This window comes from Zerene cesonia, chromosome 26 (genome assembly GCF_012273895.1).
Source record: "Zerene cesonia ecotype Mississippi chromosome 26, Zerene_cesonia_1.1, whole genome shotgun sequence".
Lineage (NCBI taxonomy): Eukaryota > Metazoa > Arthropoda > Insecta > Lepidoptera > Pieridae > Zerene > Zerene cesonia.
Genome location: NC_052127.1, coordinates 3,794,926 through 3,806,933, shown reverse-complemented (window position 1 = coordinate 3,806,933; position 12,008 = coordinate 3,794,926). Strand labels below are relative to the sequence as shown.

General features: G+C 29.5%; 2 protein-coding genes across 3 annotated transcripts; one reads left to right on the top strand and one right to left on the bottom strand.

Moving 5' to 3' along the window:
• Window positions 1–3,162: 3,162 nt before the first annotated feature.
• Window positions 3,163–6,542, bottom strand: LOC119836927 (NF-kappa-B inhibitor-interacting Ras-like protein). Of its 2 annotated transcripts, none has more exons than XM_038362397.1 (3): window positions 6,092–6,542; window positions 4,879–5,048; window positions 3,163–4,459 (listed from the first exon to the last, which is right to left on the bottom strand). In XM_038362397.1, exons 1-3 carry the CDS (start codon window positions 6,300–6,302, stop codon window positions 4,199–4,201), a joined length of 642 nt encoding a protein of 213 aa, XP_038218325.1. In that variant the 5' UTR covers window positions 6,303–6,542; the 3' UTR covers window positions 3,163–4,198. The 2 variants fall into 2 exon arrangements, with proteins under 2 accessions (XP_038218325.1, XP_038218324.1); XM_038362396.1 differs by having other exon boundaries at window positions 3,164–4,459; window positions 6,080–6,540.
• Window positions 6,543–6,681: 139 nt separating this feature from the next.
• On the top strand, window positions 6,682–10,563 carry LOC119836926 (dolichol-phosphate mannosyltransferase subunit 1). Its single transcript, XM_038362395.1, has 5 exons — window positions 6,682–6,865; window positions 6,948–7,158; window positions 7,400–7,590; window positions 8,043–8,126; window positions 9,830–10,563. The coding sequence occupies exons 1-5, from the start codon at window positions 6,738–6,740 to the stop codon at window positions 9,963–9,965; spliced, it is 750 nt and encodes a 249-aa protein (XP_038218323.1). The 5' UTR covers window positions 6,682–6,737; the 3' UTR covers window positions 9,966–10,563.
• The last annotated feature ends 1,445 nt before the right edge of the window (window positions 10,564–12,008 follow it).

The window sequence follows — 12,008 nt, the reverse complement described above, 5'->3', positions numbered from 1 at the left end:
TATTAAATAACTTTTTTTGTATTATTCTTACAATTCGCTGCAATATATTCTCATGAAATATTAAATAGGGAAACGAAAGACAAATAATAATTAAATAATTAGACTATCAATCGAATCGTGAATAAAATTGTCACCATCAATTATAATTATTAATTAGTGTAGATAAGTGAGTTTTTAGGTGTTTTTCTCTTTTTATTCATAAAATATTTAACGTCTTTTTTGATTGTAACAACTCTTTATGTGGCATAAAAAATGTACCCCATTGTTGTGATTGTATTCAGGAAAGAATGAATGTTAGTTGTTGGGATCGATTGTAAGCCATCAAATTGGTGAGGAATTATTATCGAAATAGCAAAAGTTATACCTATAGGTTCGAGAAATATCTAGATGGATAAGTAGGTACGTTTTAAACGAAATTGAGGGTATGCTAGTCACTGGATAGGTAACTTTAGTATGTACGTATAGCCTGGCTATAGTAAATATTAAATTTATTTAGAAAAATGTTAGGCTATTTTACAAGGTCAGAGATGTTGCATATTTTAATATTTCGCGCGCTGTCAATGTCAAATCTTGTAATATAAACTTACAAGTATACAGATAAAAAATAAACATAGAACAATACCATTGCCAGTGAGATCTACGAAAGTAGTTAACTGAAAATTTACGGACGGAAGATCTAATTTGATGCAATGAATTAAAAAAGTTCTGAATTTTAATTTACGTCTCAAGCAAAGTAATTAATTGATGTGCACATTTACGTGTATTAATTTTCAAGTCTCTTTTTATTACAAAACTTACAAATCAATCAATCATTTTATTATCAGTTTTGATCTTAAATACTTATAGAAATAGTACTGTATCTCAATTCTATGGTAAAGATTACATATTTAAAATTAAATGCCGCGCAAAGGCAAACCAACTGAAAACTTCTACCCGTATACTCAATATAGGCAAAATTTCCAGTACATTAATTAAATTAATCATTAATTTATTGTTATTTGATGTTATAATGAAACTATTTTATTAACAACTTAATCTAATATTTAACGTCAAACTACTGAATTCTATAGCGTTCCGTATAGTACCACATTATCTCATAGCAACTTTATGTATTATTACGCAGTGTTTAAACCTTTACGAAGTTATGTCGACATCTTAGCCTTACAATTTAACAAAATAGTTTCATTATATTCAGTAAAACCTTTAATAGATACTTATAAGAGGAGCACTGTTATTTTAAAGCAGTTTAACGTTTATCGCTCAAAAGAGCAATAGTGTTGGTTCCGTAGATAGCTTTGGGATGACATCCCGATTTAGACGTAGTCAAACTGATATTATTCATAAGAATTACGAAATGCAAATAAAATTATGCCACCGATCATACTGTATTTTATTATATCCAATTATTATAATCATCTTATTCAAAATTAGATTTGAATAGTTAAATTTATTGATTGCAACAAAACAGTTTGTGACATAACGTCGGAGTGCCAAATTTTGGTGGGAATCTTAAATTCACCATGAGAAATGAAGTGTCAAAACCGCCCATTTGTGCATGTAGTATATTTAGTAATCTGTGCTAAAAGTTATTTGGGGTCAAAAATCAATAGAAGTTTTTTTCTTTTTTGTTTTCTTTTTGGACAACGAAGGTCGTGCACTCTATTAGTTCTCAATACTACCAACTCAGTTTTCAGTCGAATTGAACTCGACTGAATTAGATCTCGATACTCGTAAACCTCTTTTTTCATGATTTAAATATACAATAACATTATTTAACAAATATTGCTTTAAAGATTTAAATTATAATGGGCCTCAGTTACAATACGCAAGCCCCGCCTCTGGTAATAGCGGTCGCGTAGATTATGACAGATAAGTGAAAAACACATATTAATATAATTTTCAATATTTATTCTAGTCATTTTACAATGAGAGTCAATATTGCACATAAAGAATTAATTTTATTAACTCCATTTCACACTTTGAGAAAACAATCGCCTGTATCCACATTTTTGTTTTAATCAAATTATTAGATTAAGTAGTAAACAAATAAATTCTATTTTTAAATAGTTTATTATTTTATTTTTTAGCCTTAAGCCTATCATAATAGCTTAACACAAATGCATATAAATAAGTACAATTTATCAATACATTTTATTCGAAGATTTAATATAATCAAGATAATATTTAATATTTTTTATTTTTATTTCAATCGAATAATGAAATAACTATTTCATATTTAACACTATATCATAATTATAATACATGTACTTGGAATATATAATAAAATAATCTCATCCTATCTTGCACATCATATGGTACATTGCATTATAATAGATTTTAAGCAATTATTTAGAAATTAAGTCTGCAACACGGATAATTCTTACTGATCTATGAATACATTTAGACTGATAATACATGTAATTTAAGTACCTATGTAACACTATAAAATACTGAAAACCTATACGAAAACTTAAAAAATACCCACGTCTCTAAGATGAGCAATACAAAAATAATATAATATATATTCTTTTTAAATTCCTATTCCATACACATAATATATTTTCCTTATCCCTCGGGAAATTATTAAATTTTGACATAGAGACATTTTCGCCAACATCAATACACAGTTAATACTTATATACATTTTTACAAATCCTACTATATCCTACTAATATTATAAATACGTAAGTTTGTAAGGATGTGTGTGTGTGTTTCTTGATCTTTCACGTAAAAACTACGCAACCATTTGCAATGAAATTTGGTACGTAGACAGCTGAACAACTGGAATAACATATAGGTAGGCAACTTTTTATCCCGATATTCCTACGGGATACGGACTTACGCGGGTGAAACCGCGGGGCACTGCTAGTTTACAAATAGATCTCAAACATTGAAATCGATATTTTTTAGGTAAAGGAATTTTAGATGCGTTCCATTTTAATTGTCCTAAAAAACTGTTCACGTAAAGCCGTTATATATATACAATAATATGTTTTACAGATTGATTAGGGCCGTGGATAAATATTATCAAATATTATTTATTAATTAAATTCTAATAATACATACATCAATATATTTTATACATTAAAGCAATATTTAGTCTAGTATTAGATATTATTTAAGATTATCTTATTTCTGCTGTCAAAGTACATTTATAAAATCTATGCCCCAAATTTTCTCATTTAATGAGATGAATGATAAAAACATATTTACAATTTATGGGGCAAATTAAGTACATAATAAATTATCAATATACATTCAACATTATAAATAAAATACTGATTATATGAGAATTGCATATCATAAATCGCCATTAAAAAATTTAAACTTAATTATGAGATAACTTATGCATAATAAGTTGAAAAAGCGCAAAATTATATATTCTTAACTTTTAAAATAAAGTAAAGGTGGCCACTCACAACATGAACTTTTTCTTTATATTGGTATTAGTCTTAGTTGCGAAAAAAATATACTGATACTATTACGAACTATTTCATGTATTAGTACCTGATATGCCATTTTAAACTAGCTTAACTTCGGTAATATTGAGATTTAAATTCCGACTAATACAAGGTTCATGAGTTGACAACTTACCATACCGTTTTTATTATGTTGGTATATTTTTTTACACAGTTAATATATCATAAGTACTATAACTATAAATAAGTACATATAAAATCCTTTAAATTAATAAATTTGCTCTCAATTTGATCATCAAATTTTAGTTGCTTTTTGTATAAACACACTAGCTACTTTTGTATAAATACCTAGAAATGCTCATAGAATTATATTAATAATTATGATTAATAAAATCAAATTAAAAAATCATTTTATGAAGCCACACAGTGATATTTTATGAGTTCCATGTATTTTTTACAAGCTGAAATCTGGATACATGTCTTGAAACATGGCAATTTTATTAAATTTCGTAAGCTTTTCAGAGATGGTCAAAGTGGTTTGAAGACGTTTTACATTGAAAAGCTTAAGTTTTCCGAGAAAATGTTTGGGATGCCCAAATATCTGGTAAGTTATTTTCTATATTAGCATTCTGTAATATTACTGATATAAATATAAAAGATTGAAAAACAAAAATTGTTTGACCATCGCTAAAGGCTGTTTTATGTAACCCGTTTGGGGTTACTAGTGCAAAAATTATCTATGGATGATAGCAAAAAGGGCATAGATTAAAAAGGTAATGTTACATCGCGTCACTCCGATTATTTTTCTGTGTTAGTTTACTTAGTGTGCTTAGCTGTGGAAACGCCGTTTTATTCTGAACTGGGTTTAGTTTGGAAGTCATATAAATGAACGGCTCATATAAAGAAGGCCGGTCCATGGCGGAGACTTCGAAATGCCTTACCTTCTCCCTTGCACACCAGTTGGACGCTTTTGAGCATGTGTTTTCAAGACTGTTGACGACATCTGGACCAGTTCGATTGCCAACTACGAGCATGACGACCTGAAAAAAAATCAATATTAGCTATCTTAACAAAAATAATACTTTCGTATCATGTGTTTAAATATTACTTTTTAAGAATTACCTAGTTTTTGTAGAACATACATATTAGTTATGTGGATAATTATTATGGTTGCTATTTCCCTAAGATAGATTACAATGTAACGAAAAATAATCCATATCATCATCAGCCCATACACATTCCCACTCCTGGAACACAGGCCTCCTATGATGGTTCAGACCATAATCCACGACTCTGGTCGTATAATTGCAAGCAAATGATATGGATGGATGAAATATTTTTCAAATGCGATATCTGCGAGTTTGAACACAAATCCAACAGTTTCTACGGCGTTTCTATGTTATGGCGACATATAAATTTCTTTTACTCCTTACCCAGTACAACAGATTCGAATTCTTACCTCCTTCTTATCTTTATTCCTATCAATATCCTTCTTCAAATACATAAGTACGTCCAGAGACTCTGGTCTGGTTGTGTCGTACACCATCACAAAACCCTCTGCGAAGCCAAGGTAATGCCTCTGCAGGACTTGGTTGGATGTGAGCTGCATGGTCGGTGATTGTGGGGGACCTATATAAAGATAGATTATAATTAAATTTAAGATTGAGCAATAGAATTATACAGTCAATGGTGTGTTGGAGAAATATGAGTTTTTGAGTGAGAGAATTCAAAGGATGAGTTTCAAATTTAGTCTTACATAATAAATAGTGTAAAATAGCATATTGTTTTCTTGATTCTTGTTATCTGTCTTATATATTGTTTAAAAATAATTCATGTATAAAACAAATTTAAATACTTTGAATTTAATTTGTTATAGGAATTATAAGGACTGTTTAACAGATATTTAAATGTGTGTTATTTTGTTTAAAATCCATTAGGTCCATGTTTAATAGAAAAATGCTGAATTATAAGTCTTTGTGTTGGTCTTAAATCTCTCAAAAACTATGAAGACGCACAAATATCTCACAAGTTTAAGTTGTGCAATAAGAAAAAAAAAGGCTAAATAGGGTTTGATACACAATGTTTATTATTTAAAAGTAAATAATAATTATAGTATAAATTATTTCCATGCACTTATTTTATCACAAATGATTACAAATTAAAGACTTCTTATCCAATTAATTCAAAATCCTACTAATATTAAAAATGTGACAGTTTATAAGGATGAGTGTGTGTTTGTTGCTCTTTCACACAAAAACTACTGAACCGATTGCAATGAAATTTGGTATGTAGACAGCTGGACAACTGGAATAACATAAAGGCAACTTTTTATTCCGATATTCCTACGGGATATGGACTTACGCGGGTGAAACCGCGGAGCGCAGCTAGTTTTTAATGAATTCTATCCTTCTTTTATGTGAACCTATTCTATTTGTGACAATATTCATAGTTTTAAATATCATAAAGTATTAATTCTGCATAGCCTTTAATTTCCGAAAACAAAACACGTAAAAACAAATACCAACAAAAACCAATTAACTATGTACAATCCTTAATATTATTTATGTGCGAAACAGGCAGCATTTGTGTTGTTACGTTTTCTTAATTAATATATACAAAGCTTCAGCATGAAAAGCTCTATTTAATTGAAGTTTTTAAACCTTTTAACTCGCCTGTGAGGGGAGGCTCTAAACCCGCAGTGTCATAGAAACATACGCGTTCTTTAGTGCCTCGATCTGTTTCTATATTGGCGACATAAATATCTTCGATAGTAGGGTAGAACGATGACTTCAAATTCACACTGCCATAAATAAGCTGCTCTAATATCGCAGTTTTTCCCACACCTTTCATGCCACATACAACTACTTTACTAGTTTTGCCCATGGTAAGGTTTTACAACTTTCTCTTCATAGTATTAGGTTTTATAGCCCACGTACTTAAAAAATTTATGATAAAAGGGTTTGTTTCAGATTTGTCTAAGTAAACCGTTAATAAATTTAAATTTACGGCACATAAATATGTTGAAAATTAAATTGCATTTGAATATTTGACGCAAAAATTTACACCGATATTAGAAAATAAACAGATCAAATCGATTGTCAAATGACGACTCAAGAGTTTTGACAATGACATTGATATAATGTGCCATGGATACATACAAAAACCAATCATTGATACGTACTACCTTGGTAGTATTATGTTATCTGTAGTATAGTGTTGTGTTTATTTGCCACTTAAGTCAGAATTTGACAGTTGATACCAAGTTGTTAGTTAAGTGTTGACCTATTATACTACTCTTTGTTGTTGACACTTGACAGCATGGCGACCAGCACAGTGGATTCTGAAATCACAAAAAGTGATAAATATTCAATATTGTTACCAACTTATAACGAGAGAGAAAATCTGCCTATTATAATATGGCTAATAATTAAATATTTGGACGGAAGGTACTTTTTTTATTCATTTTACGCTAGTTCATACGTGTTACAATCTTAGTCATGTTTTGCAATAGAACTGTCTGATTTTCAGTGGAATAGATTTCGAAGTGATAGTAATAGATGATGGGAGCCCCGACGGTACATTGGACATAGCAAAGCAGTTGCAAAATATTTATGGATCAAATAAAATAGTCCTTCGTCCTCGGGAAAAAAAGTTAGGCTTAGGGACTGCTTACATACACGGAATCAAACATGCTACCGGCAATTATATTATTATTATGGATGCTGATTTAAGTCACCATGTAAGTATAGGCACAATGGCTTAAATAGTTTAGATGGGATTTGAAGCCTTAGTGCACAAAATCCTGTATACTTAATTGGATTCAATGAGTTATCCATAGCTTCGAATTGAATTACAAGAAGTGCTGGAACAGTGTTACTATGCTACAAACTCTATGCCTATAATCTAATAATTTTTAAAAGTAGCATATTAATGGTATAGCTAAAATATACTTATCATAATAGTATATATTTTGTCTACAGCCAAAATTCATACCAGAGTTTATAGAACTTCAGAAAGAACATGACTATGACATTGTGACTGGTTCCCGTTACATTAGTGGGGGTGGAGTATATGGATGGGACTTTAAAAGGAAGCTTATATCCAGAGGAGCAAATTTCCTCACTCAAACACTTCTTAGACCTGGAGTTTCTGATTTAACTGGTTCCTTTAGGTATGTAACAGGAGATTTTAAAATATTATATCTTGATTTATTCTTTATTATATTAATAGTATCCCGTCAGCGGCTTTGCCTGCATATTGGCAAGAAAGATAGACTATGGGGTATTACTGGAAAATATCCTGTTCCCATTTGATTTCTGGTATAAAAATCCTATCCTATGTCCTTTCTTGGATGTCAAACTATCTCTGTATGAAATTTCAACATAATCAGTTTAGTCGTTCTATGGTGGAAAACAGTGTAACTAATATGACTTTCTTTTATATATATATACTAATACTAACATGTAAACTTTATTCATAAAATGAATCTCCTATAAATGCGAAAATTATAATATTTTATTTAATATGATAATTAAAAATACCTGACCAATACTTTTAATATCATTAACTGCCTGTTCTATGTCTTACAAGTGAGCTATTCTGAAATTGAAACAATGTTTTCAGATTATACAAAAAAGATGTATTACAAAAATTGGTGGAGAGCTGTGTGTCCAAAGGTTATGTGTTCCAGATGGAAATGGTCATAAGGTGAAATTTGTTTTATACTTATATAAAATGTTTAAGGAAATGCATTGCATACATTTGCTGCTGTAACTATATACCTTTAGAGTTTAGACGTAAGAGCATTTCTCTGTATACACTGTGATGCACATTACATCTGTTTGATATATCAAAAAAAAAATTAATTCAATAAACAAACATTTTTAAAGATGTTAAACTAGCCCAAATTCTGGTATATTTCTGCACCTTGAGCTACAATCTTTTCTTCTATTTATTATATATATATATATATATATATATATATATATATATATATATATAAATAAATGTTATAAAAACAGTGTAGATATAGACAAAATAGACCTTTATTTGGCACAAAATACAGCAAGGAGAAAATGAAACACAACATAGATAAATAATAATGATTTATACAAGCCTATAAGTAATGGTACCAAAATGGTCCCGACATGAGTATAATTCCAGAGGAAGCCTCTGTAACACAGGTTTTCAGTGATAACTTTTATAGTTTAACTAGGGGTCATCCATAAATTACGTCACACGAAATTTGGCTTTTTGGTACTTCCCCGCTACACTCGTCACAGCTTTTCACATTTTAAGAAGCCTCTTCCTCCTGATGTGACGTAAAACATTTTAAAATTTAAAAAAATTATTTTAAAAATCTTAGCGAAATAAATAATAGATTAAAAAAACTAAAAAACACGCTTTTTATAGAAAAACGAACTAAAAAATAGAAAATAAATTTAAATTAATTTAAATTAAGAAAATAGTGTTAAAAATTTCAATTAATGTAAATTAATAATAGTGAACAACACTCCCTCTTTAAGTATCGCTGATGGTTTGCATCTACGTTTTCTTTGTTAACGAATTTAAATAATAAACTGCATAAATCTACACTTTCTGTTTATTAACTTAAACTTGAATGTTAACAATGAGCAATATACACATTTCTTCTAATAACACAGGTTTATATTAACTTTCAACTCAAATAATAGATCGTAACAGATGTGTGCAATATTCAAACGCTAAGACGACACAATGACAAAGCAATCTCATGATTCGCGTGAACAAAAATATAAAATCAAATGACGGTAGGTCGTAAACAAATAGTATGAGTAAAAAAAAATTATTTTATTTTAAAAAAAGCGTGGGGTGCATGGTGTCAATGGTTATAGATATTTTATTGACAGATATGAGTAGAGTGATTATGATTTCGATAATATCTAAAGAAGCAACCCACCTATAGATGAAAATTATATAAATTAACAAAAATCATATTTTGCATATTGAAAAATAGAATAATTTTATCAAATTAGTGTATTGTCATCGGTCCTCAATAAATCTACAAAGTTTGAACGAAATCTGGCCGTTTAAAGTGGGTCCAAATCGCGCCCAAAGAAGTCGGTTACAAACAAACATACAAACACAAAGGTGAAGCTAATAAAAAGCGTGTTAAAAACAGTTTCGATTGTTAGATCGAGTTCGTTAATTTTAAATGTCCAATCATAGTACATATTTTAAACCTAATCATGTGACGTCACAAAGGTTTTGACCCCCCCCCCCCTGTCCCTTGTTACTATGTCACATTTCGGTTATACCCTAGCTACTTCCTTAACTTGTGACGTAACTTATGGATGACCCTTAGGATAAAGTAAAATATATCAGAAGCAAATTACTATCACATTCTAATTCATTTCATTTGATTTTTACAGAGCGAGACAGCTTAACTTCACCATTGGAGAAGTGCCGATAACTTTTGTAGACAGGGTGTATGGTGAATCCAAGTTGGGAGGCACTGAGATAGTGCAGTTTGTGAAGGCTCTGTTATATTTATTTGCCACTACATAATTTTCTTTGTTAATTAATTATTTATGTACGTCTCCATTAACCTTTTTGTTTAGTGGCAATTTTAGAAATTAAACTTTATACTCTGAGGTAAGCATTTAAATTATTGGCAGAAAAGGCACTAAGGGTCAAGAACTTGCAAATACAATTTCTGCCAAGAAAGATTATAGAATCCATGTTGCATTTTTTAAAGGCTCTTTTTTTCTCTTCACTTAACTCAAACTATAATTTTGATATTCAGTACAGTCAGATGAAATATAATTAATCATAATTTTATTCAATAGTTACTATATTAAAGATTTGTATTATTTATAAAAATAGCTATTATAATAGTTATAGTGGATAAAGTAGACCAAGGCAATGTATCCTTCAAAACTGGCAAAATTTTGGTGCTGAAAACACTTGGGAAAACATAACCTTAATTAAAACTATTAATTACAATATACTCTATGAAAGATGATTATCATTGTTTGTACACATCGGTAGATTGAATTATAAATTATATGGTCCATTAGTTATATTTTCACACTTAAATTAGTACAATTATATAAGTGATTATATTTGTATATTATTGAAATAAATACTTTGTATATGATTTGTATTTTTTGTTTTCTTTTTGCATACTACAAGTTAAATTCTTCATTTAACATTTATGCGAAATTGCTATTATTTCATTTTATTTCATTTCATGGAAGTTGCTTAAAAGTAAAAAGTGGTTTAATGTTGGAAGCAAGTTGCTGGGAATCCAGTTATTATTATAACATTGTAATATAATTATTTGAAATGGCAACTAAATAAATAAAGATATTTTGGGCCTTAAGTCTATTTAATTAAAAAATAAAATGATGTCCTTGCTGGATGTATTGTATCTAAGTACACGTAAAAATATTAGACAAGTTTTATTTGTCTTACACAGTATCTCAACATTCCCTAAACAATAAAGCAAAAATTGTTTTCTAAAAAAAAGCTCGGCTGACGTCGCTGGGTGAGAGATACCACTTCAACTTCTAACATGGGACCAATTGACCACAATTTCCTATCAAACAAAAAGAATATCACGTCCATTAGCTGAAAGGCTACGGAGTTATTCAAGTGACGAAGTCAAAAAAATACAGTATTTGCGAACCTAATTTTTAGAACGTAAGTTGCAGAGTTTTTTACAAAAACCTTGCATTACTCATAAAACAATATACAAAATCAATAGAACATACTTGTAAAGTTTTATGTAACGTAACACTTTTAATTTTCGAGCTTTTCAATGAAATTTTAAGATACTTCTAAAATATCTGAACACTAAAATTTTCTCTATTGAGATTTGAGACCGTTAAAGTTCATATAACTTCAAAGATGGTGGTCTGCTTTCAAGGTTACTTGCGTATTTTATTTTCTTCTAGATAGTACGTCTTCTTTACTAACGCTCTAGTTTGAGAGCCACATGTTGATATTTAAACAAATGTTTAAAATGTGTCACACATAAATGCACAAAAATAAACGTGGTGTGCTCATTTTCCATCAACGATGTACAAATTAGGCTTGTTACTGCTCTTATGTTTTTTTATAACTTTAGTTATAAGTAAGACTTCAACAAATAATGTGAGTAAAATATCTAAGAAAAACGCAAGTAGGATTATATGGGTACTGAATATAAATGACGATTTGGAATTTGATAAATTAAAATCGGTTAACAGAGCCGAAAAAAGGATATTTGTTAGTTTGATTGCGCCGACAATAAGACGGTGAGTTATTAACAATTTTCGTAAATTTTATAAAGTACAGGTAGCTATTCAAGGAAATCGGTCAATTATAAATCTATAATAAAGCTCTCCAATTTAGTTCATCATTAGGACCACTGGATATGTGGGTACATGATCCCTAAGTGATAGTATGGTATATTATTTGTGCGTTTGTCTATATAAAGTACCACGTGATGACGGGGGGACCGCTAGTTGATTGAAATGCTCTTTTTGACTGTCTAATAACTTTATATTTTTTAGATTAAGAATTGTCGTTTCAACATAAACTAAATTTTTATTCAATTTTTCGCTT